Below are 25625 nucleotides of genomic sequence, written 5' to 3'. Positions count from 1 at the left end.
TTTTCCGTAATACTTGAAGTGAAGCCGTATTTCACGAATATTATCTTAGATCCCCTATCTGTTAATGGCAACACGAAACATTTATTTGGTCACAATACTATAAATCTGCAAAAAAATGAGCACGTCCCAGTAGAATTCAAATAGAAAATGTTGGGGACCACGCAATAATTTTATCATGATGTTTCATTACAAAAATTTTGCCTAGGAAGGCTGATATGCAAAGTTTTTGGAATTTAACAAACACCTATCCCTATAAAGCAGGGGTGGGCAACATACGGCCCGCGGGCCGGATCCGGCCCGCGACGGAATTTTGAGCGGCCCGCAGACGGTTTCTGGTCTTGCATGATAACGTGGCCCACGGCCACAGTCTTCCGCAATCCCCTACTACTTGCTTACTGCGTCAAATTATAGTTGTAACGGACAGTAACGCTCCCCAATAGCAAAAAAACTTTCCCGCCGTTGTAACCATCGCACCATACGTCCATTGTTACGACATAACTGCCAACCTTGTGGGTGGCCTGATTTCTCGGTTTTCTTTCTTTCCACACGTGTTGCCTAGTTAGTGTTTCAGCAGTACCTAAGTCTGTGGTGTATGCATTAAATTTGCTGTGGTGAATAATTTTATGTTATATCAGTTAGATTGTTTGGACTGTATTGTAATTGCGACGTTCTTGATTGTATTTAGTTTAGGTGGTCAAAAATCCGTTTTAAATCACTGGATAAATACGCGATTAATATATCGATTCAGGAATCCGGCCCGCCAAGTACTTCATTTTCCCATATCAGGCCCGCCGACTGGAGAAGTTGCCCGCCCCTGCTATAAAGTGTAATAAGCTATACTGCAGTCCCGGAATTAGGATTTTCCAGGATTCCAAACCTATCCCTGAAAAGTTTTTGTCTGGGCAAACATGACATCAAATCAAGGTTTGTAGTGTGCTACAAAGGTCGACAATCATAACTAATAATGCTGACCAAGTTCTTTACTATTGTTTACAGCCATTTGCATTTTTGCTATGGGATGTGACCGTTTGTCCCGTAAGTTTTTAAGAAAAAAGCTTAAAGGCCCGTTTACACTGAGCGTAGCGTAGCGAAGCGAAGCGAAGTTGGGCGAAGTTGAGCGAAGTTGAGCGAAGGGGGTGTTTACACTGGACGTAGCGTAGCGAAGCGAAGTTGGGCGAACGGTTAACTTTTTGTTAAAAGTTGTACAAATACCACAACTGTTTGACGGAAGATATAAATGTTATTAATTATTTATCTGACACAAATGCCTTTATGTATGAATTGTATCAAAGTAATTTAAATTAATTGCTATTGTGACGTCATATTAACACATGTTTTGACCGGAAAATAAATATACGTTTAAAATTTAAGTGCTAGAAGGTATAGTTATTGCTGGATATAAAGATGAACAACCGCTCCGCATTAAAAAGGGCTCGAGTAGTCCGATTACTCGCCATTCATCGCCTTTCTAGTCAGAGCAGAACAGGAAGAAGCATCTGGGTGAAACCTACCAGACAACGACGACCTGTTTTAAGTGAGTGTAGGTTGCAAAACGCACTTTAAGAAAAAATAACATGACTGACGTTCAATCCTTTCAGGTGAATATTATCGCCTGGTACAGGAACTGCGACTTGAACAGGTTGCGGAGTTCCAATCTTACTTTCGAATGTCGCCCGCAACTTTCGACCAGTTGCTTTCGTTGGTCGGGCCTCTCGTTTCGAGACAAACAACGAATTTGCGGAGTCCTATTTCACCCGGTGAACGACTTGCAGTAACTTTAAGGTTAGTTATAAGTTGTGTTTTCTTGCACTTGATTTCAACAGTAATATTTATGTTTTTCCAGGTATTTAATCGGTGGGATGACGTACGAGAGTTTATCACATGCTTATCGTATGTCAAGAGCATCGGTATGCTTGATAATACCTGAAACTTGCCAAGCCATTTGGCAAGTTTTGCAGCCAAACCACCTGGTAAAACCGAATGAAGATGATTTCAAGCGAATTGCCTCTGATTTTCGCAGGTTATGGCATTTTCCTAACTGCCTTGGTAGCATGGATGGTAAGCACATCCAAGTACAGGCTCCTTCCAATTCGGGTTCCCTGTACTATAACTACAAGGGCACTTTTAGTGTTGTTTTGTTCGCAGTAGTTGATGCTAACTATCGTTTTACGATGGTTGACATCGGGGGATACGGCAAACAAAGCGATGGCAGCATTTACAGCAATTCTGTATTTGGAAGGCAGTTATCAAGCCACCAATTACCAGTTCCTCCACCACAAGCCTTGCCTGGATCATCGGAGGCCCTACCATGCGTTTTTGTTGGGGACGAAGCGTTTCCGTTACAGGAAAACTTGCTTCGTCCTTACCCAGGGAGGCAATTATCCCACCGCCAACGGGTGTTTAATTACCGGCTTTCTAGAGCCAGGCGCATCGTAGAAAACGTATTTGGTATAATGGTTTCCCGCTTCCGGGTGTTTCGCGGGCCGATTTGTTTGGCACCACAAAGGGTGGATAATGTGGTAAAGGCGTGCGTCGTTCTTCACAACTTCCTTCGCCATGAAAGCATGTACGTTGGACCGAGTGATCTCGACCACGAAGACAGAAGTGGCGAATTACATCCAGGCAGTTGGCGCGACGAGCAAGAAAATAGTCTAGGGTGCATTCAAAGGGTTGGGCGACGCCATAGCACGCAGGCATTTGAAGTGAGGGAAAAGTTTGCCGAATACTTCTGCAGGGAAACAGGATCTGTGTCTTGGCAAAATGCCATTATTTCAAGGTGTTAGTTAGTTTGCATGTAAACGGCTCTTTTTAGAGCCATGTTTGTCCTGTAACTGTATGTCTATATGTCTGTTTGTGGGAAAGTTGATGGCAACCTTCACGTGGTCTTTCCTGTTACAGTGTGAAAACACGAACCAATGCCATCTTAGATTAACTTCATGTTTATTTAAAACAACAATAAAAAATAAAATCGAAAACTAAAATATGTTGTGAAACAAAGCACTGCCCTACTGTAGAGAAAATTTCACTTTTCAGACTCCAATTTTTTTTCAATGTCCAACATCAGAGTTCTAATTTTTAATTTGAACTCGCATTTCACTACAGTAGGCCAGTGCTTCGTTTCACCAGCCACTCCAAGAAAAAACAGCTCTTCAGGGTCTTGTGTCTCCTCTGAAAAACAAAACAAAAACACTACATAAAAGGTATGGTTTCAGAAATTTCAGGTCTATACTGTGTTAGCATGTACACATTAAAACTTACTTCTAATTTTGAGTTCTAAACACAACGCATACAAAAAGGAAACTGTGGGTAAAATTATTGACTACTATTACCTGTTGTTTTTTGTAAGGCATGTAACAATGCCAGATCCATGTCCGGTTTCCTTTTTTTCGACTTTCCTTGGTTGTGGTGTTGACTGGTAGGCTTTGTTGGTTCTGGTGTTGAATGTGTTTCTGGTGTAGAAACGGTTTCTGGGAAACAAACCGATTCCACACCAGAAACATCACTCTCACAGAGCGAGTTCTTCTCCAATACAACGCTGTAGTTTGATGATGTACTAAACAAATAAAAGCACCAGCAAGGAGGGTTGAGAAATATATCCACAATTAATCGTGCAATTATAAATCTTTTAATATAATTTGTAACAGTGTGCACTGTCTTTGGGTGCATGAGAAGTTCAGTTATATATAGCTAAGTGAGATCTAGACATATACTCTCACCCCCTGGGCTCCATTTGTTTTTCTAAAAACTGCATCACAGGGTACAATGACCACTGCGATGCAGTTTGGGCTTCTGAGCCAGACTTTTTCAGAGATTTTTTTTTCTCGCTGGTAAACTTGTCCCGCAGGGACTTCCACCTTTTTTTCATTTCATCACCTGATTGAAATTCAAGTTAGTGCCTATGTATTAAAGTTTAAAGGCATGCCATAGCTATATTTACTATAGCTATACTTAAATGCTATGAATATGTTACCATACAATACAGCCAAATATGGGAATCCAAACAGCCAAGACATGGAAAATCCCCACAGGCCATACAGGAATCAAGGATATGTACTGCATAAAATTAAAACAAGTTTTCCTGAATGACAGAAAATTTGGGAATCCAAACAGCCAAGAAATAGAAAATCCCCACAGGCCATACAGGAATCAAGGATATGTACTGCATAAAATTAAAACAAGTTTTCCTGAATGACAGTAAAATTTGGGAATCCAAACAGCCAAGACATGGAAGATCCCCACAGACCATACAGGAATCAAGGATATGCACTGCTTAAAAATTAATACAAGTTTTCCTGAATAACAGTAAAGTATACTACATTATACACACATACAATCACATCCTTATCAGTATTTTATTACCTGGCCTATACATAATAAGGGGAAATTTTGTCTTGGCAACTGATACATAATTATTAATTGAAGTTGCACATGACATATAGTCTATAACATGCACATGTTTTCGGTATTTAGTATTCCAAGGAATATAAGTTTTTAGTATTCTAAATCTATCTGTCTGTCTGCTTTTACATCACACTAAACTGTACCTTCCATGTTTAAACTTTGCCCGATTGCTCTCCAGGCATTTTCTTTCGCAAATTTGTCACGATACCCATGAAACGATAGGTCGTACAAACACCTGTATTTTTTTATTTCTTCAACAAGAATTTCATCGACTAGTTCAAAATTCATCTTTCTCTATTTTGCTAGCTGCTGAGCAAAAACACTTGAATGAACAATCTCTCAACAACCACATACCGGCAAACAATTACCAAATTTTTGCCCAACTTGACCCCTTGACCTTGTCAAACAAATCTCAGTCACATAGAAATATTTATTTAATGTCACCCAACTATCTTTCGTCAAATTCAAGCAAAACCTTTGTTCATTTTAAAATTTTATTGGCAAAAATTTACGACTGAACGGGAACCTTCGCCCAACTTCGCTCAACTTCGCCCAACTTTTTCGCTACGCTCACGAACCTCGGCGAATTCGCCCGAATTCGGGCGAAGGCTGCGCTCAGTGTAAACAGTCCCATTGAAACCCATTGTAGCGAAAGGTTCGCTCAACTTCGCCCAACTTCGCTTCGCTACGCTACGCTCAGTGTAAACGGGCCTTAAAGCTCAATATTACGTTCTTGTCTTGAATATACTTGTCAGCGCGTACAACACAGCAGTAATAAGCACCAAACATACTGTACATAAAGGTCGTGATGAATACATGTTTGATTTATCCGCCATTCTGGCCATTCTATTTTTGCTATGAGACTACAACATAGTGTGTAAACAGCACATATCAGCAAAATGCACCAAAAATGGTTTGCAACCACCGTGACCAGGTGTATCCGAGCCTCTGCCTATACATTTGCTTTGGAAAGCTCGGTATTTTCCACTTTTTTGCCCCAATAGCTAAATATATTAATTTTTGTAATTTACAACAACTGAAAAGTTAGTACAAATACCATTCTGGGTCAAATGAAGATGTTGCTTGTCAGATGATAAAAACTTGTCGAAGTAATCCGGTCAATTTATAACTTCTAGGTGTTGATGTTTAACCCAACTTGAAAACAACCTAATGATCTAAAACGGGAAAAAATAGTGTCTAAACTTGTACCAAATTTGAAGACTTTTGTTGTTTCGTAAACAAGTGTGAACAAGCGAATCGAAAAATGGTCAGAAAGGAAAACAACTTAACAGCTTATATTCACTAGTAAAGCAGTATAAATCAAATCCTCTTCAGCACTACATTCTCCATTAATCTCATGCAAACTGTTCGTAGTGTACAACTCTCCAGTGTACACCAACGGACAGTAATCCTCGTCTCAAACGGCCCAACCCTTCACCCAAAAGGTGTGTCCATCTAAAAATGGACGTCCATCACAACAATGTACTGTATTTCCCCAAATCAAGGTAAAATTAAAATTATAGTAATAATAACGTTGAATAGTAAATTTAAATACAAACGAGATATATAATGGCCCGTTTGATGCCATTCCCGCCTGATAACACAACCGTTCATTGTACAGTTTCTAATGCTCAAACCATTTCAAGGAAAAATGGATTAAATTTTAGCCACGTAACAGGGCAAAACTGTTGTTTCGATCATGGGTCCCGACGAGCCTACGTTTAACGCCTGATTGATTTCTACATTGAGTCGGGTCGCTTCTGAAATTCATCCAATTCAACTCCCTCTACCTAATTCGCATTTATTTATTTTTTTCATTTGACGTTTTTTGCCCACAAACATAAGAAGTGGTTAATTGTTACTGCAGACTTTAAAAATCTTTCGATGAATAGCACTTACATCAATTGCTGCAACTATTACAATGCTAGGAAAATTATAAAAACAGTGTTTGACACTGCAATTAAGGATTACAAAGAACACTCTCTAATTTTCAAAATCAGGTTAGATAACTCATTGACGCAATCAAAACGGTGTTAACGGTTTAAAACTATACCAAGAGTAGTGGCAGGCATTTTTATGTCGGACGTTCCCATAGTTCTGTTCTACACAGCCACTTTACAATGCAAACTGATGTTTCGATCAAGGGACTTTCCCTAGTATTTGCTAACCCCTTTCACCCTTAGCTTCAAACTTGACTGACTTTAAAGTATGCCGCATGTGTGGGCCAGAGTTTACACCCTGCATTACATTTCGGTACTCAGCAAAATGTTAACAGCTGACGTGAGATGTGGTGTACGCGCGTTTCCGATTAAAAATGTCTTCGTTTTCCATTTTCAAACCTCGAAATATTTATACGTGATTCCTCTTTAGCTGCTGATTTAAGAATTCAGCTCTTTGCGCCACCATCACAATTTAGCTAAATGTGGGTCTGCTATGAGGTATGGTGTTATAATAGCTCTACCGTAATATCCCATGTCAGTTCCACATTTAGCTAAAATTGGGTAGGTGGTGTTGCGAGCTGAATTATTAATTTTGCAGCTAAACATGGGTAGGCTTGGAAAGTAAAATGTTACATTAAGATCTAAGTTTTAAAGTTCGTTTCATCACCTTTTTAATGATAATACCTAACTACAACCCTAATAGCCCCAACCAGTTTTTATTAAGGTTTGGTTTGGGTGACCGCTAAGTAGTTTTAAGATACCGCAAGTGTTTCATTTAAATACCTAAAACTGTAGTTGTAGTTGCAAGTCCAAATTTTGGGAAACCGCTGGAGAAATTTGGGGGGCCGTTTCGGTCCCCCAAAACACCTTAAAAAAACACTGGCCCCAACCATCACACTGTTTTGGAGATGGATCGTTTTTAGGTGTTAGTGGTCTTTGCACCACCCGTCTTAAATTAGCTATATGTTCGGCTGCCGTAAGTTATGGTGTTACTTGATGTACTGACCAGTCTCTCTCAACCCATTCCAACTCCTCTTCTATACTTAAAACGTTTCGAATAAGAGATGGGTGTTACAACAGGCTTTCGATGCCAATGACACTTGCAACAATTGCAAAAAATGAAAACAGTGTTTGGTACTCTAAGGATACGAAAAAACACTTTCTGATTTTTAAATTCAGATTCGATAACTCAAAACAGTGTAAACGGTTTGTCACTATACCTAATAGAGTAGTGGTACGTAGGCATTTCTGTGTTGGGCGTCGCTAAAGCTTTGTTCTACACCAGTGGTTCTCAAACTTTTTCATTATTTTTTTCAAAACGGTCCATTTGCCATTATTTCGAGGGCTCGCGGTCCTTGAATGTGTATTTTAGAAAAACGAAAGTTGATTGCAGGATTTTAGCTAGTTATGCAAAATTGCACATAATTATGATCCAAAGACAGCTTGTGACATCACAGTCGAGACAAAAAAAACACATTATGATTGTGCGCCAACAATTGCCTTTGCTACAAGTTGTCATGCAATAAAGGCTATTGTTTAGCAATACTGACAGTCGATTCTCAATTCTACTTTGATTTGATTTAGTGGCACAAACTGACGTCAAATAAGATTATAGATTTACTTCAACCGCTTCGCGGTCCCCCCAAAATTGCCTCACGGACCCCTAAAGGACCGCAGACCCCAGTTTGAGAACTGCTGTTCTATACAGTCACGTCAAAATGCAAACTGTTGTCTCGGGTAACTTTCCCAGTATTTGCCAATCCGTTTCTTAGACTTGGCTGAATTTTAATAATGCCGCTTGTGTACGTGTAAGCATAGACCATAAGATTTTATACTTTTAAGGCTAACTTTTTAATTCCATAAACACTATGTGATGTGAAATGTATGACTAAAATAAGTTCCACCATGTAACTGTTCAAAATGTACTGTGGTAAACCTGTTAGGCGACGCGTGCCAATTTACTTTTATCTCCACGTGTCAAAGACCTCGCGTGCCAACGTTTTTCTAAATAATAGTGGTTCGTGCCAGCAGATATCAATAATAAAGAGAAAGTAGTGTTTGTGCATGTAAGGCTAATTTTAAGACAATGACATGATAAAAACTGCAATATGTGAAAATGTTCCTTCAATATAAACACGCAAATCGGGTGGAGTGCCACGGAAACCACCTTGCGTGGCATGCGTGCCAGGGGTTGCCGAAACCAAAGTAGCAATAAAAATAATAACAAAATACTGAACGTGAAAGGCACTTGCTATTCCACCAACCTGACAACAAACAAAAAACTCAAGGATAAACACAAAAACACCAAAGTCATTGCAATCGTTTAAATAATTGACTGCTTGCTCTTCATGGAGTGAACGGTTTTCCACTCCTAAACAAAAAAACACAATTAGACTGGAGTGTTATACAGAAATTGCTTTCAGATGACTTCGCCGAAATATATATTGATGTCGCGTAACTGATTCGACTGTAAACATTTAGACTTTATTTTCTGGTTCTGCTTCTGAAATTTTGCACTTAAAAAAAAGAAACCCTCGCTTCAGGTGCCGTGTCCACATTTTCATGAAAGATTCGGGCTTGCGTTTAAATATAACGGGCTTGCATCGGGCCTGAATTTACTCTGAGTCACATTTGTATCGCATTTTGTCTTAATAAGTGTAACTTGTGGATGCAGTACAGGCATAACTGTTAACAAATAAAGATTAGATCGGGTTTTGGGTCATATACTTTAGATTTAGGACACAAAGTTATTCTAGTGACATTATAACTCGAGCAAAAACAGCTCTCGCCGATTTTGCGATGCAAACATCTGCTCAAAAATATAAAAGATTTGAATCGCTCGCTAGCACTGCCCTAAAACAGTGTCGAGAGCCAAAGTATAGTTTTAATTCCGACATGTCCGCGGCATGCGCAATTTTTATCCAAGAGGGTGCAGGCAACAATTTTGAGCCAGTAGACCCCCTGTTTATGGTTTGTGGGTAGTTTTTAAACGGCCCAGTTAATCTGCACAGCGCAGAAATACTTCACGGTGTTACAACGCACCGTTACCGGCTGTTTCCGAGCCCCTGTTGTTGTCTATATTTTCGAACGCCCCGTATTCTTCAGAAATTTTCTCCAATCACTGAATATCACCAACGTTTTGTAATTTACAACAACTAAAAAAATTCAAAGTAAGTATCAATACCATTTTGGGTCAATTGAAGATGTTGCTTGTCAGTTGAAGAAAACTGGTCGGTGTATTGTGGTCTATTTATAACGTTTAAGTGTAGATGTTTAATTCCATTTACAAACAACTTATGATCTAAAACAGCAACACATTTCTGTCTGGCCCTTCACCAAACTTTATGACTTTTGTTGGATATACAAGTGTAAACATGAGATTCAAAAAATAAGAAAAGAAAAACAAATCAACAACTACTTACAATAACTTAAATTCATATATATCATTCATTGTTGGGACAGCAAGTTTAGCACTACATACTCTATTGAGCTTTAGCAAACTGTCCATGCTGTGACCTACACCAAATAAACCTTGTTTAAAAAGGCCCCAGCTCTTCGCCCAAAGGTGTTTTTGACTAAAAATGAATTCGCTTCTATTCAACGCTATTTCATTGTATGGTTCTCCGAATAATGGTTGTAAACATGAATGAAAGAAACTAAATAACTTTTTCAATAACATCATATCTCTGTCTTATTGAATTGCTCACTGCATTGTCGTTTTCAGATGTTTAACATCGTTCACTACTACGCAGTGTATTGTCACACAAAGTAAACTTGAACTTATAGTAAAAGTTTGGTGAAACATTTAACTCTAACATTGAGCATAACTTTAACGAAGTTAAATCCAAAATGCAATGCAATCTACCTTGCAGCACGTTTCTTGCATGGCCGGTCTAACAACACAATCGTTCATTGTACAGTTTCTGACGCTTAGATCTATTTAGGGTACAAAGTAATTTCAGAAACGTCACAAGACGAAACTGCTGTTTCGGTCATGGGTCCCCTACGAGCCTACGTTTAACGCGTGATTGATTCCTACACTAAAACCTTCTTACAAAAATGGCTGCAAGCATTTCAGGGCATTTTTTTGTCTGTGAATTTTTGAGCCTGCAAATTAAAATCTGTGTCCCATGAGACAGGGAATTGTCAACTCTGCAACAGAAGTAAATAAAACCGACCTTCAGTGAACAATAAACACAACAAAATTCAAATGCTTTAGTACATTTGTCCTTTAGTTTTTCTGTGTTTCCTACATCCTCGTGTACATTTGTCCTGACCTTTACTTCACCTTAAATATCAATCAGCCACTTAAAATAATAAAAATGAATGCTGGAAAATATATTTTTAAACATTTACACTAACTTCAAAATAGCGTTTGAGAAAATACTAAAATTTGGTAATAGGTTCTTTGGTGTCCCTTTTTCCTTTATTTCTTTTAACCTTTGCTTATCAAAAAGGTTAACCCAGGCCTGTCTGTTGTCGTGCAGTGAAAAAAGCTGAAATGTGGTAATACATTTTAGATCAAAATAAATGAACATTATATTCTAATTTACTCTTGCCAAAAAACAATCAATTCCTCCCACGTTATGACAACAATCGAAATTTGAGTCACATGAAATTTCCGTAGTGTAGTTTACGTGCACGAGGAAAAGCATTAGTTGGTCGATTGTTTTCACGGCAGAGATGGATGTAGTAAGGCTATACATCAAAAACAAAAACAAGAAAGATTTTTTTCCTAATTGCACAAGACGTAGATAACAAACTTAAAATAATTAAAATTCAATATCGATGTCGCCAGGTGTTTAGTATATGTCTATCCAAGAAAATGTGAAAGCGAAAATTGAAAACAAAATGTAAACGCGCCAGCACGAATTTGAAAGCTGTTAACTTGATTTTATTTTCGTTATATGATCAATCAACTCCTTTCACGTGATGATAAGAAAGTGCAATGACGTCATCTCTATAAAACTTCCGTGTGGTAGTTTATGGGCATAAGGAAGATTGTCAGTTGGTTGTTTTTGTTTTTTGCTGCAGTCAATGAGCTAGCCAGGTTATACTTTGAACTGAAAAACAAGAATGACTTTGTGACAATTGTAAAATACTTGGATAATAGTTAATATAATAGTCATGATAGTTAATTTAGGAATTGATTGTCTATGTCGCTGTACGTATGGTATAATCCCTTCTGTAACGGGAAACTTAAAAAACCTCTGAAATGAAACGAAAAAAACATGAAAACACAACAGCACGACTTTTCACAATATACATCAAACTGTAAACTAAAATTTAATTTCGCGATCAGTTAATCAATTTTACGTAATGATAAGGAAAGTAGCGTAACGTAAGCACAATTTGAACTCGAAAGCAATATACATGATTCCACAGCAGCTAAACAGAACTAAGGTGATATTGTCCCTTTTGCAGTTTACAAAAAGGATATAAAAAATATATATATACATGAAGTAGTTAACTTGACTGTTCCCTCTTTTTACTAACAGTTCACGCGATGAAAACAAAGGCAGAGTGACGTCATCTGGATAGAACTTCTTTGTTGCAGTTTCTGCTTGGGAAGCCATTATTTTAGTTTAGTTTCATTTCATGGACAGAAAGTCAGGTTAATCGCAGACCACAAGTAACAGCGTAGTTTGCAAGACTGGACAATGCTTGGTAATGCTTTATTTACCTCTTAGAAAACTTGGACGGGCTATGATTGTTTGAACAAATATGGCGGTTATAGTTTTGTTGTTTACGTTGTGTTTATCTGTTTCTGCTAACGGACGAAGTTGGCATAACTTCAATGGATTACAATATTCTATCGAAATGAATTCAGTCAATTCGTATGCTGAAGCAAAAGAGAAATGTTCTGCATTGCAAGCCAATGTAGCTAATGTTAAAACTTTAGACATTTTCAACTTTTTAAGGTTATCTATAAACCTGACCGGTAAGAATAATCTCAGCTATTTAAAGGCTTGACAAGCGTGAAAGTGAAAAATAGAAATTGGCAACCATAATTAGTTTTTAGTTTCTATGTGGCATAAAAATTCCAAATTATTTTTGTGTGTTTAGCAATCCATGCACAAAATATTGTTTCCTTTTTTGCCTTTTACGGTTACCGCTGACAAATAACACCCAGTTGCTCGTATTTAGGTCCAGCTGAAACTCTTTGAGGTCCAAGCACTTAAGCTTATGGCATTTTATGTCTGGGGTCCGCAAGAAAGCTTGAAAACCTAAATTATTTTTGTGTTGTTTCTATAATTATATTGGTATGAAACGCTCAGTTTTAACTCTAAATATTCAACATGGTAGTGCATGTAATATTCTGTGCAAAATAAACTTACTTACTCACTTACTGAAATAATGAGACCGCAAATTCAGTTCAGTAGATGTTTTGTGGTGCCCCACTTCTCTTGATGCACGTGATTACTTTACCTTCTGGGTAATCCAGCATTATTTGGAGTGTGTGTTGAGAATCGACTGTTTTTGTTTATTCAGATAAACCCTTTTCGCTATACATCGGTGCAAAACGGGTCGGAAACACAAATGCGTTTCGATGGAGTGATGGAAGCGATGTTTCCCCTACAACAACCATGTGGAAAAATGGTCGACCAAATAACAAAAGCAGAAAGAAACATTGCGTTACAATGGGTCATAAAAACCGGTGTGTACAAAACACCACTTACCAATGGTATGACGTACGATGTACACGACACAGAGCGAGATACATTTGTGAAAAAAGCATGTCAGGTAAACATGTCTCCATTACGGCGATTGTATGTAAAATGGTGTTTTTATTGAGTTCATTTGGTGAAACAACACATATAGCGACACAATTGCACTGAACAATGGTAGGAAAACAAACCATACATGCCTGGATAATGCCTATTAAAAAAAAAACTAAAAAAACTTACATTTATCTGTCATATCAGTTACAGCTACACACAACACCAACAACAAAGCACAAACAACAAGCCTACAACAAGCTATTTCAGAAATATTGCCATCCACCACAACAACCACAAACACCATTCTACCATTTACCGAACTGACAACAACAAACATGCAACAATCTGTCAAACCAACTATTTCCACTATATTAACACCATCCAAAGTAAGAAATACAACCAAAATTTCGCCAACTGACACCACTACAGGAGATAAGAAACAATTACCAAATTTTAGAAACTTACCGGAACAATTTGTTGAATAAACCTTTACAATTTTCAGACATAAAATCCCGGAAAAACGAAACATCACATTTAATTTTGTCAAGTGTATGCGGTTGATAACATCAAAACGTTTTTTTCTCTGATTTTTGCAGCCATAACGAATGCTCACACAGCCATCATTGCTTCAACAGTAAGCGGATGCCTCATATTAGTCATAATCTGCATTTTCGTTTTCTTTGTTAAGTCACACAAGAAAAGAAGGTAACTACAGAAGGTTTCTGTACATAATTTTACTTTACTTAACACATAGGAAAAATTTGATCAACAACCTGTCCAAGTAAGACTTTTAGTAGGAAAACCATTTTGTGATTTTGGAACTTTCTGACTTGCAATAAGTTACTTGTACTGATGTTTTCTCACTCTTTAAGAAAGTAAATTCGGCGTTTCCTTCCGCAGGAGAAACAGACCGGTGAACGCAGCTGCAGTGATTCAATATGACGTCGAGGGTAGAAAACATACGACAGTTGTTTGTAACAGTAACTATAACTTGTTTAAACTATAATTTGTTTGTTTTTGAAAAATAATCCAACAATGGTAAACTTACATACACTGTATTACCTTTCATAATTGTTGTTTCCATTTTACAACCATTATTGTCAGTTTCAGAATAAAACTATTCGGTTTGCTGAAAAAATTCAACAGGATCGAATTAATTGTGTTACAGGCGACGAATTTGAACCCGAAGAAACGTACAACATTCCTCAAATCGAAGAAAACAGTTTCGCTACCCATTCAACCCAACCTTCAACGCGTCATCAAAACGATGACGTCAGTCAGTATGACGCAATCCAGAAAACACGTCACGAAATCATCGCGTTTGACGAAATTGCAGAGCCAGCAGCAGGATGCAGTGACGTCTATGCTCAGGTCAGAAAGACAAAACAATCAACAAAGGTTCACGACAATGGACAACAATCACATGTTCGAAAATACGATCACAATCAATTGGATGGAGTCAGTTACGACAGTTTGCAACTATCTCAACATGTGAAAGTCCACGATCAATTTGCAAGCGGCAGCAATCCAACTAATATCTATGATAACAGACACGGGGCTAGTGACGAATCGGATTCAACCTACAATAAAATACGACGTCACAAATAAACAAAGGAAACTATAATTCAATTTACAAACTGTTGATTGTTTTTTGCCGAAATGCCATGGCAATCTGAAGTAAGTCCCTTATATTGTAGAAAACAATGCAAAGTGTTTGCACTAATTGCCCAAAGTATTGTGATTTCATCCGATATTCCCAATACTATGGTGTATACGTTTAAATTTTCTGGAGGTTTCGAATCAGTATATATCGCAATTGTTTTTTTATTCCTTAAACCTTTTATACAAATTATGATTGACGGGAACCGAAAACATTCAAAAGCACGAATTCTAATCACTGTTTTCGTGTCTGTTTCCGTATTAAGCGCCTTGGACCAGAGTTGCAATTCGGGCCGGGCTTTTCGGGCCGGGCTTTTCGGGCCGGGCTTTTCGGGCCGGGTTCGGTTTCGGGTTCGGGCTTAGGTGTTTGTCAAAAAACGGGCTCAAAACGGACCTGACTTTACGTTCCGTTTCTGCCAGTTTTAGTAACAATTCTCTGGCTTTGACCTAATGCCCACCCTACTCTAAAACGTATTGTTTACCCCATTGTCAACGATTGTTCATTGTGTAGGCCTGTCAATCAAAATTTCGGGCCCAAACACGCTTCTCACAACGTTTCGGGTTTGGGCCGGGTTCGGGCTCAGATTTCAGGCCCGCTTGCAACTCTGCCTTGGACCATTCCAAAAACTGCTGGGCAGTAAATTTTTTTCTTTGCGGGGTTCGAACCCAGGATGCTTCTGGGGACGAATCCCGATCAGGTTTTATATGTCTGTAAGTGGGTCAGACGCGCTAGACCATTTGGCCAAGTTCCTGCCCTTCAAATAGATTTTTGGTTGAGCAAGTGAATTTAGTGTGACTCTAGCGACATCCGCTGGTCTGGCGGTGATACAACAATTCACGACAGCATTTTATTTCACTTTAATCATTTTAATGTATACTTTAATCTAAATATAGCGTAATAATGTGTTAAGGCCGACTGTAAAAAATCTTTTTTGGTGAACTCACAAATTCGGATGTTATGTTGCTCAATTTTTAAACATATTGTAAATAGCGTAATAAACATGTAAAAACGATTTTAATAAACCACTTGTTCGTTAATAAATTACGTTTGGAATTTGTCATGTAAAGTTTTGGCAATTATAAATATGATGTAAGGTACCTGAAGGTATATAGGCCCGGAAGGTAATAAGGCCCACTGCTAATGTTTTTTTATGTGCAAGAAAAAATGCTTTCGTTTTGATGCAATTTTAAAATATATGTGTACTTAAAATCATCTACAAAGTTTTGGACCTGCAAGTTATGTGTAATTGTTATCATGACCAATCCAAATTAAGAAGTGTTTATTTTCAACTTTTTATTATTTTTTGTTAAAATTGGCAACAAAAATGAAAAGGTTGTGTTGTCGAAATGAAAACTTATTAAGATATATTAGTAATGGGGTCATTTTAGTTCAATTAGAGCATTATCCGAAGTCTAAAATAGTATTCAGTCGCAAAGATGTATTGAAGGTACAGCGAACAAACAACACAAAAAAATTCGGTAGTCAAAAAGCTGCTGTTTTACCGAAAGTTTTGATTTTGAGACTACAAAAGTTCATCTATTGTAGTTACCATTTTGTTTTGTAGTTGATTGTACCGAGAAAGTTTCTACTGAATAACTCTTCGTTGCAACTTTTTTTGCCTCTTGAGTAACACACGTTGTAACAATTCAGTTTTTAAATTGCTTTCTACTTCTGGATGAATCGTTCTGCACTAATTTTAAACTGCTTGTTTGATATAGCTTACTGATGCGCTGGCTCTCACATGCAAAAATATTGAAATTATAACCTTCACCATCTCAATTTGCAAACCGCAGTCGCGTTCCAAGTTGCTGGGTATAAGACATTGTTTATACATACGTTGACTTAAAAAATGCTTGTAAACCTTTTTTTGACATAGAGCTGGCAATACACTGGAAAACAACTGACATACTTTTCCTCCACAAACTAAAATATAATATAGTTTAATTATTGTTACACACTGCCTATTGTCTTTTTTGTTTGATAATAATACTGCAAAAAACATACCTGAAAAGCTGGTGTTTCTTTTGAGAAACTATTTACTGCGAGTTTTATTGTTTTGTACACTTATCTTGCCGTACATTTTTAAAACTGTTTTAAAGCAATTTGGTACAAGTGCTCCAGCGTGTTTACAAACCCATCTAAACTAAATTTGGCAGCAATAAATCAAATTAACTATTTGACTTAAGTCTACAGCCTGCATGTTATCCCACATTTCATTAAGGTTCTGCAATTCCTGGCACGACAAATATTCATATCACCCTAAATCAGGGGTTCTTAACCAGAGGTGCACGCACCCCCAAGGGGTGCGAGAACTGTTACTAGGGGGTGCGGGGATGCTGAATCATTAAGGTTGGTTAGGTCTATTCTATTTAAGCAATTACAGAAGGGGGAGCGAAAGTTGGTTGGTGATTTGAAAGGGGGTGCGAAAATTGGTTGGTGATTTGAAAGGGGTGCAGCAAGGAAAAAAGGTTAAGAACCACTGGTCTAAATAGTTCTTAAGTTTATGAACGAAAGCTATTTGTAACATAGTTAAAACAAGTACTTTGTTACAATTTGATAGCAAATAACCCAGCCAGTATGCACGATTCGCTCTGCTTTATTACAGTATACATTTCAGTTGGTGCAAACCTCTAATAAACGTTTTCAAGACCTTACCATTTGGGCTATCTTGACTACAAAAATTAACACCTTGCCCTAAAGTTTGTCTAATCCTAATTTTCTGGACAGAAACCCATAAACGTATATGTTTTGTTTCTGGACTTGAAATCTAAATAAGTTTGTAGGCTACAGCACGGCGTAAAAATCACTCTGGAAGCTGCCTTAAGTCGTTGTCAGTCGATCTTTGACATCTGTTATAAACTTTTGTAGGTGTTTTTCTTTCAGAAAACTTTCCATATTCTCATTTTTTTGACCCTAAAATTATTAAATTTTAGGAAAACTTCAGCACACAGTTGAATACAGATTGTAATATCAGTCGAAATGTCGGTTTGAATGTCGCGTATTTGCAATACGTCGGCTTTTTTGAAACATTTGAAATTTGAATCATCATATCTTGGTGACTTTACATTTAATATTTTGGCAGTTGTTTGATATTTTTTACAACAAATAAGCCAACACAACACACCATAAGCCCAAAGATACAGACAGTCGCACAAATCAAAAACCATTCTTGATAAGGCACGTTACTGCGTTTGTGTCGAGGAAAGCAACCATTCATGGCAAAAGCTGTGGCCGGAGCTTCACCAATCAGTGTGAATATATGCAACACACATTCTGGTATGCGCAAACAACAACCAACACATGCTAGGGTTTTATCCAAGATATTCAAAAACAAAGTAACACAGCAAATACCAATAAAGTATGTCGCACATATGTCACTTTCAGGTTTACCAGCCAGGTAACAAACCAAACACTCAAGAATAAACACAAAAACACCAACAGCATAGCAATCGTCTAAACGATTGACCCCATAATGATGTGGACGATATTGATTGTAACTGTTCCACTCCTAAACAAAAAAAAAACAATTATAAAGTTTTGAAAAGCACGTGAATGATTTTAGGTGGGTTTTGCTACACCACAAGTTGATACCGTCAAACTACATGGCTCAAACCGCTTTAACTCAAGCTGTATCTTTCGGTTTTGTTTCTTAAATTCTCCACCCACAAGAAACATTACACACTCTTTAGACCTAACCTAAAGTTTTGTCATACCAGTTTGGGCTTAAGTCTGGACACAACGGGCTTGAATTGGGTCTAACTTTACACTTAGCCATCTTTCTATTGTAAATTTACCTTAGTAAGTCTTGTAGAACTACTATAGGTATAACTTAAAAAAATGAGGTCGAGTCGGTTTCGGTTTTGAGTTCGCACCTCAGAGCAGGGTGTGCAACTTTTACTTCGGCAAGGTCAAATACAATTAAGCTTATAAGATCGTGAACCCCGCTTTCTTTGATCACAAACTGTTTTGTAGCGTTTAAACCAGTGATCAATTAAATAATTGTCATGTCTAAAACAACTCCAAAAAAGACTGGACAGCAAGCACAGTCCACCTGGATAAGCAAACTTGATGCTGTATTAAACCAAACAAAGGAAAACAGCGAAAAAATGAACGAAATGATGGAATAGATTCAAATCATTAAAAAAAGTCAGCAATTTCTGTCTGAAAAATATGACTGTATTCGAAAAAAGGTAACAACAAATGAGGAGGAAATCAAAAAAGTAAAAACAGAACATGCGACACTGAAGAAAGATATTAAAGGAATGAAAAAACTACTAAATGAAAGCAAAAATGAACTAAATGCACTGGAACAATACGGAAGAAGGGACTGTCTGGAATTTAAAGGAATTAATTACAACAAAGAAGAAAGTACTGACGAGATTATCATTGCAGTGTCTAAACAAGTTGGTGTAAAAGTCACAAAAGCTGACATAAGTGTGTCACATCGAATTGGAGTAGTTAAAAATGATCGTCGCAAAGATCCCCCAACAATTATTGCCAAATTCACGACAAGGAAAATTCGAGATGAAATATATAACAACAGGGGAAAACTTAGACAAGTTAGACAAGCCAACAAATCAAAAATCTTCATTAATGAAAGTTTAACAAAAATGAACAGAAAGCTGTTTAACTGCTGTCTGCATCACAAAAAAATCAGCAAATCTTCAGTACATATGGACAAAAAATGGAACAATTCTTTTGAAAAAGGATGATGAAAGTGCAACCATTGCTATACGGAATATAGAGGACATGAGTCTTCACAACATTCCATGGGATGATGTAGAAGCCTCAAGGATTGTTGACAAGTAATGTATATATATATCCACAGCTTTTGTCCTGGTGATAAATTATTATTGTTAGTTTTTCCTTTTTTACTTGTTGTTACACTGTCTCAAATGAATACTACATTTAAATGACTGGAATGGCAACATATTATGATATAACTGATTACAATTCCTTACTTTCAACTGTCTCTTGTAATGACATTGTGATAATTCATTTTAATGTAAGAAGTTTGACAAAAAACTATGATGTTTTGATGGAGTTCATTGATACCTGTAATTTAAAGCCCGACATCATTGCAATCTCCGAAACCAAACTCAATGATCAAACCTCTTTAAATGTTAGCATATCCGGATACAAGTTTGTTCAGCATAATTCTGAAACACATGCTGGTGGGGTTGGTTTGTACATTAAAGAATCATTCACATTTAATATTACTAAAACATATTTCATTGCAATGCCAAAATGTGAAAACCTTTGGGTTAAGCTACAACTTCAGGATACAAAACATGTGATCATAGGGGTGGTACATCGACATCCAAGTTATAACATTTCCGAATTTCAGACAAACTTAGAAAAATGTCTGTTTGCTCTAAATAAAAAGAAAACTGTTTTTTACATTCTTGGGGATTTCAATATTGACCTAAGTACTAGCAGTACACTATGCAACAACTACAAGGAAATGTTGACAAGCCTAAACTTAAAATCATTGATCAATACATACTCTCACATAGCTCCTTCCCTAACAAGATCTGCCATAGATCATATATATACAAATAATGACATAGGGCAACTCGTACCTGGTTTAGTAGAATTTGATATATCTGACCATCTTCCAATATTCGTCATTGCCAAACACATCCCACACAAAGTAGTGACCACAACAAGGAAATTCAGAACCTATAAAAACTTCAATCTAGAAAGCTATTGTGAAGATATACTGCAAATCCAAGCCAACGTCATATTACCTACATCTGTTGAAGAAACAATGGTTCACATAATGTCGCTTTTGCAAGAAGTAATAAACAAACATGCACCATATGCTAAGCCTCCCAAAAATCGTCGCAAACATAACCCATGGATCACAAGAGCAATTCTGAACTCCATTAATACTAAGAACAAAATGTACAAAAAAAAAATCCACTCGGACAACACAAACATCAAAACAACTTACAAACTTTATGCAAAAATGCTTAAAAATGTCATAACAAAATCTAAACAACTTTACTACACAAACCTTTTTACAGCTAACCAAAACAATCCCCAAAAAACCTGGCAGACAATACGGAATATCACCTCACACAAACAAACAAAACACAACAACATCACAAAAGTTACAAATAACTCACAACACATTACAGATCCCACATTAATAGCTAATGCAATCAACACCTATTTTTCGACAATTGGCAGCAACATGGCAAGCAAAATTCTCTCTACACCACAACCTCCAACAATATTTCTTCCCTGTCCGACTTCAAATTCATTTTCACTTATACCTACAGATGCAAGTGAGGTTTATAATATTGTAATGGCACTAAACGAAAGGAAGGCACCAGGACATACGATATACCTGTAAAATTGCTTAAACTTGCTGCCCCATATCTATCTCATCTGCTTAGTGACATATTCAATGAATGTGTTCATTCCGGTGTCTATCCCAACTGTCTAAAACTGGCAAAAGTCATTCCGTGCTTCAAAGGTGGGAATTCCCAGGAAATGTCCAACTACCGGCCAATATCACTGTTACCAATTGTGTCAAAAGTGCTTGAAAGATTAATACACAGCAGAATGACAGATTACCTGCACAAGTTTAAACTCATTACCAAGTTCCAGAACGGCTTCCGACCCAAACACTCCACAAGTCTGACTATAGCAGAAATTCATGACCAACTTGTTTTAAATTGTGACAATGGTCAAATCACCTGTGGAGTTTTCTTGGATTTGGCAAAAGCATTTGACACTGTTGACCACACCATACTGCTGCAAAAGTTAAGTTGCTATGGTTTTAGAGGACACATACTGGATTTTTTTAAAAGTTACCTGACAGATCGGAAGCAAATTACTCACATCTATCCAAACCACAATTCTGGCAGCCGAGATGTGACTTGTGGCATTCCACAAGGATCTATTTTGGGTCCTTTGCTTTTTATATTATATATAAATGACTTGCCAACAGCATCTAGATTTAACACAAGATTATTTGCGGATGACACATTTCTCTGGATGTCAGGCAGCAACTTCTCTGTACTACAAAAAATGTAAATGAAGAATTTGGCAAGGTTGACCAATGGATGCGGGCAAACAAGTTGTCACTAAACTACAAAAAAACAAAATTTATAATATTCACCAAGAAGAAAGATATCCTTCATTCCAAATTTAAAATAACATATGGACACAACTCTATAGAAGAGGTGCAAACAGTGAAAAACCTTGTCGTGTTTTTTGACAACAAATTAAATTTTAAACCCCACATACAATATCTTCGCAAAAAAATTAGTTGCAGTGCCGGCATGCTTGCCAAGCTACGACATCTTATGCAATTTCGAACCCTCCGAGCTGTGTATTACTCATTGGTACACCCATACCTCCTGCATGGAATCATAGCTTGGGGCTTTGCTAATCCAACTAGTTTGCAGCCATTAATATCCCTTCAGAACAGGATTTTAAAAATTATAACTCACAGCCCATACCGCACGTCGCCAACACCTCTGTACAAAAAAACAAACATTGTGAAATTAAAAGACATTCATTTCACAGAGTTAGCAAAGTTTGTATTTCTTTTAAAAGCATGGCATTACCTGAGACTTTTCACCAATATTTAACACCAATACAGCACATTCACCAGCACAACACCAGATTGGCAGCAAGAGGCCAATACTTTTTGCATCGAGTTTCGTCACAACGAGCACAAAACACTATATTCTATGCCAGTTCTAAAGTGTGGGACAGTCTGCCTGAAAACATTAAACACGTTGGTTTTCACACATTCAAAAAGAAAGTAAAGCAGTTTCTTGTTAGCAAATACGCTTTATTTTAAAATTTGTTCAGTCATTACATGCTGCCCCCACCCACGTGCTGTGGTAAACATGCCTTGCATTGTTTTTGTTCTGATTACGGTGTCCAATCAACAACTATTACGCGCTGCTGGCCTTCTTTTTTCCTTGCTAATTTGCCCTCCAGCTTTTCAAATCAATCTTGCGCATACCCACAACGATTCACTCAAAATCATTCTTGCGATTTCGTTCTTCCATTGTATTGCTATGTTTCTTTATTTTATTACGTATCGTTGCTGCTGCATTGCTCAGCAACTTCGCCCTAACAGTCACTCTTTCGGTCTAGGTGACCGCTAATTACCCATCGTCCTTTTTCGTAGTTCATCGCTACTGAATAAACAATAGTAGGTCAATGACTTGGCGGCCAATGATTGGCCTTTCATTGACCCGTCACGCAGATACTTTTGTTGTGCAATTTCGTTTTTTTCTCGTTGTGCAATGTCTCGTGACAAATAAACCATTGAATTGAATTGATCACAGTAATGTTAAAACTTTGCCCAAAAAATATTTTATAATTTTAGGTGTGGGCGTTTTCGCAATGCATAACAACTATAGTTTAAACCCTCTCTCTAAACTTTAGAGAATCTAAAGCAGTGGTTCCCAAACTTTTTGTAGTCACAGACCCCCTACGTAATTTTTATAGGTCCACGGACCCCCAACGTAAATTAGTCTTGTTATGTTTTTCGTTTTCTGCATTATTAGGTTATCACTTTCGCTTATTTGGGCAGAATTTTAATCAACCTTCACAGTCCCTCAATCTCAATAAAGTTCTGTACCGTAGCAGTCAATGCAAGAAAGCGATTTCTGGTGCACAATACACAATAAGATATATTGTTAATGTGAGTTGTGATGTCACAATGGAGGTAACAATCACAACTGTGATGTCACAATGGAGGTAAAAAGTTTTCCTGATCCATGGGTATGATAAAAAGCTTGCACTCATATGCAGGATTGTAAAAAACGGTTTGGAAACTTTAATATTGTACTGTTGGTAATGCTACTACAAATGTTTGCCTCCACGGACCCCCGAAACCCATCACACAGACCCCTTGGGGGTCCGCGAACCCTATAGGTGGGGAACCACTGGTCTAAAGGATACTCAATTTCTATCCGAAGGGCAGCAGGTTACAGAATTTTTTCTATGTTTTAGAACGCCCCGTATTTTCCAGATATTTGCCCCAATAGCTAAGTATAACAACGTTTTGTAATTTTTCACAACTGAAAAGTTACAAGTATAAATACCATTTTGGTCCAATTTGAAGATGTTGCTTGCCAGATGAGAACTTGTCGATGAAATCTGGTCAATTTATAACTTCTAGGTGTGGATGTTTCATCTAATTTAAAAAAAAACACCCAATGATCTAAAACAGCAACAAGAAGGGCTGACCTTTAGACCAAACGTTATGACTTCCGTTTTCAATATACAAGTGCGAACAAGCGAAACAGAAAATGGTCAGAAAGGAAAACAACTTAACAGCTTACATTTACTTGTAAAGCAATACAAATCAATTGCTGTTTCTACACCTTTAGCACGACATTTTCTATTAAGCTATACTGTTTCTGCTGCCAACTGTTCATGTTGTACGCCAACCGACTGTAATCCTCGTTTCAAAACGCCAAATCCTTTTTCCAAAGGTGTGTCTAACTAAAAATGGATCCATTGCTATTCAAAGCCATTCAATCTACGGATTCTTCAATTAATGGCTGTAAGCATGAATGAAAGGAAAACCGTCTGACTGACTAGCTCTTTGTATTGTCGTTTTCAGATATAACAAATATCATCGTATAACAAATATCACAACATTTTACTGTGTTTCCATATGTCAAGGTAAACTTGAAATTATAGTACTAGTATGGTGAAACATTTAACACTTCCATTGCGCACAAGTTTTGCGACATTGAACTGCAAACTTAATGAAGATATCTGACAGCCCGTTTGATGCATTACCCGCCTACCAACACAATCGTTAATTGTACGGTTTTTGATGTTCAAATCATTTTAAGAAAGAAAATAGTTTCAGCTCGTCATAAGGCAAACTGTTGTTTCGATCACGTGATTAACTTTAACTACCAGTTTATTTCCCCTACGAGCCTACGTTTAACGCCTGAATGATTTTTAAACGGAGTTGGGTTGCTTCTATTTGCGTCAGTTTGTTAGAGTTGCTAACACTGTAATAACTGGAACATCAACTAACACAAACCCCACGGCAGACCTATCTTTAGGTAAATTTCGATAGATGGCAAATAAAGCACAAATACCTTTTTAACCTCGTATATCTCAAAAGAATGCTCACAGTTATAGCTATTAGGGATTGGGCAAGGTTTCATCATTAAAAACGCAATGAAAGTATAGTGTGAACATAGAATTCAGAAAATAAGATAGAAAAAACAATTCAACAGATTATATTCACTTGTAAAGCAATATAAATCATTCACTGTTTGAACAGCAAGTTTAGCACTACATACTCTATTAAGCTTTACCAAGCTTTCATGCTATGGACTACACCAAAACGTATAATAAAAGTTTTAAGGTCCCCAAGCCTTCACACAAAGGTGTTGAATTCGCAGCTATTCAACACCACTCAATCTACACATTCTCCGATTAATGGTTGTAAGCATGAATGAAGGGAATTAAATTAACGTTTGGATAACACCACAACTCTGTCTTATTGAATTGCTCTTTGCGCAATCGTGAATCCAAATCGTGAAAAATCTCAATATAGACAAACAACATGTGAAATAGTCGATTAAATTAGGGAATAAAGTTATAAAGAAAATTGCTTTTTTATGAAAGTTACTATTATCAAAGTTTTCCAACCACAATCCGTATTAAATGTGCAAAACAATTTCTTGTACACTTTAACAAGAACAAATCAAAACAAAGCAAATTTTACACTGATATGATTAAAAATACCTTAAACAGTTTAACACTGGCATCTATACTTTAGGTTTGTTTCAATGGTGACTTGCCAGTTAGGTAAACTCTGCTATAAGGTGCTTGCTCTTTTCATAGTCTAGAATCTAGACTCTAAATGTTGCAGCAACTTCACATGGCAAAACTGTT

General features: G+C 37.2%; 2 protein-coding genes and 2 long non-coding RNA genes across 4 annotated transcripts; 1 reads left to right on the top strand and 3 right to left on the bottom strand.

Annotated features, from left to right (window-relative positions):
* Window positions 1–2932: 2932 nt before the first annotated feature.
* On the bottom strand, window positions 2933–4689 carry LOC145214812 (uncharacterized). The gene is made up of 4 exons (XM_080083447.1): window positions 4545–4689; window positions 3717–3873; window positions 3330–3553; window positions 2933–3168 (listed from the first exon to the last, which is right to left on the bottom strand). Exons 1-4 carry the CDS (start codon window positions 4687–4689, stop codon window positions 3023–3025), a joined length of 672 nt encoding a protein of 223 aa, XP_079939573.1. The 3' UTR covers window positions 2933–3022.
* Window positions 4690–12065: 7376 nt separating this feature from the next.
* LOC145212470 (uncharacterized) lies at window positions 12066–14671 on the top strand. The gene is made up of 5 exons (XM_080080604.1): window positions 12066–12282; window positions 12834–13085; window positions 13660–13768; window positions 13964–14013; window positions 14232–14671. The coding sequence occupies exons 1-5, from the start codon at window positions 12066–12068 to the stop codon at window positions 14669–14671; spliced, it is 1068 nt and encodes a 355-aa protein (XP_079936730.1).
* Window positions 14672–18774: 4103 nt separating this feature from the next.
* On the bottom strand, window positions 18775–19980 carry LOC145234838 (uncharacterized). Its single transcript, XR_013861389.1, has 2 exons — window positions 19779–19980; window positions 18775–19559 (listed from the first exon to the last, which is right to left on the bottom strand). It is a non-coding gene; the product is annotated as an uncharacterized LOC145234838 (long non-coding RNA).
* Window positions 19981–20037: 57 nt separating this feature from the next.
* On the bottom strand, window positions 20038–21598 carry LOC145230557 (uncharacterized). The gene is made up of 3 exons (XR_013860683.1): window positions 21079–21598; window positions 20306–21004; window positions 20038–20097 (listed from the first exon to the last, which is right to left on the bottom strand). It is a non-coding gene; the product is annotated as an uncharacterized LOC145230557 (long non-coding RNA).
* Between the last annotated feature and the right edge of the window lie 4027 nt (window positions 21599–25625).

Source organism: Phallusia mammillata, chromosome 1 (genome assembly GCF_965637545.1).
Source record: "Phallusia mammillata chromosome 1, kaPhaMamm4.hap1.1, whole genome shotgun sequence".
In the NCBI taxonomy this organism is placed as follows: domain Eukaryota; kingdom Metazoa; phylum Chordata; class Ascidiacea; order Phlebobranchia; family Ascidiidae; genus Phallusia; species Phallusia mammillata.
This window is presented reverse-complemented; position numbering and strand designations above follow the sequence as displayed.

Excerpts from the sequence above, each read along its gene's own strand:
- LOC145214812 (XM_080083447.1), bottom strand. The coding sequence starts at position 4,689 with ATGAATTTTGAACTAGTCGATGAAATTCTTGTTGAAGAAATAAAAAAA. Across the intron at positions 3,874-4,544 it reads GCAAAGTTTAAACATGGAAG|GTGATGAAATGAAAAAAAGG; the intron begins GTACAGTTTAGT and ends AATTTCAATCAG. Across the intron at positions 3,169-3,329 it reads TGCCTTACAAAAAACAACAG|AGGAGACACAAGACCCTGAA; the intron begins GTAATAGTAGTC and ends TTTGTTTTTCAG.
- LOC145212470 (XM_080080604.1), top strand. The coding sequence starts at position 12,066 with ATGGCGGTTATAGTTTTGTTGTTTACGTTGTGTTTATCTGTTTCTGCT. Across the intron at positions 12,283-12,833 it reads GTTATCTATAAACCTGACCG|ATAAACCCTTTTCGCTATAC; the intron begins GTAAGAATAATC and ends TTGTTTATTCAG. Across the intron at positions 13,769-13,963 it reads AAGTCACACAAGAAAAGAAG|GAGAAACAGACCGGTGAACG; the intron begins GTAACTACAGAA and ends TTCCTTCCGCAG.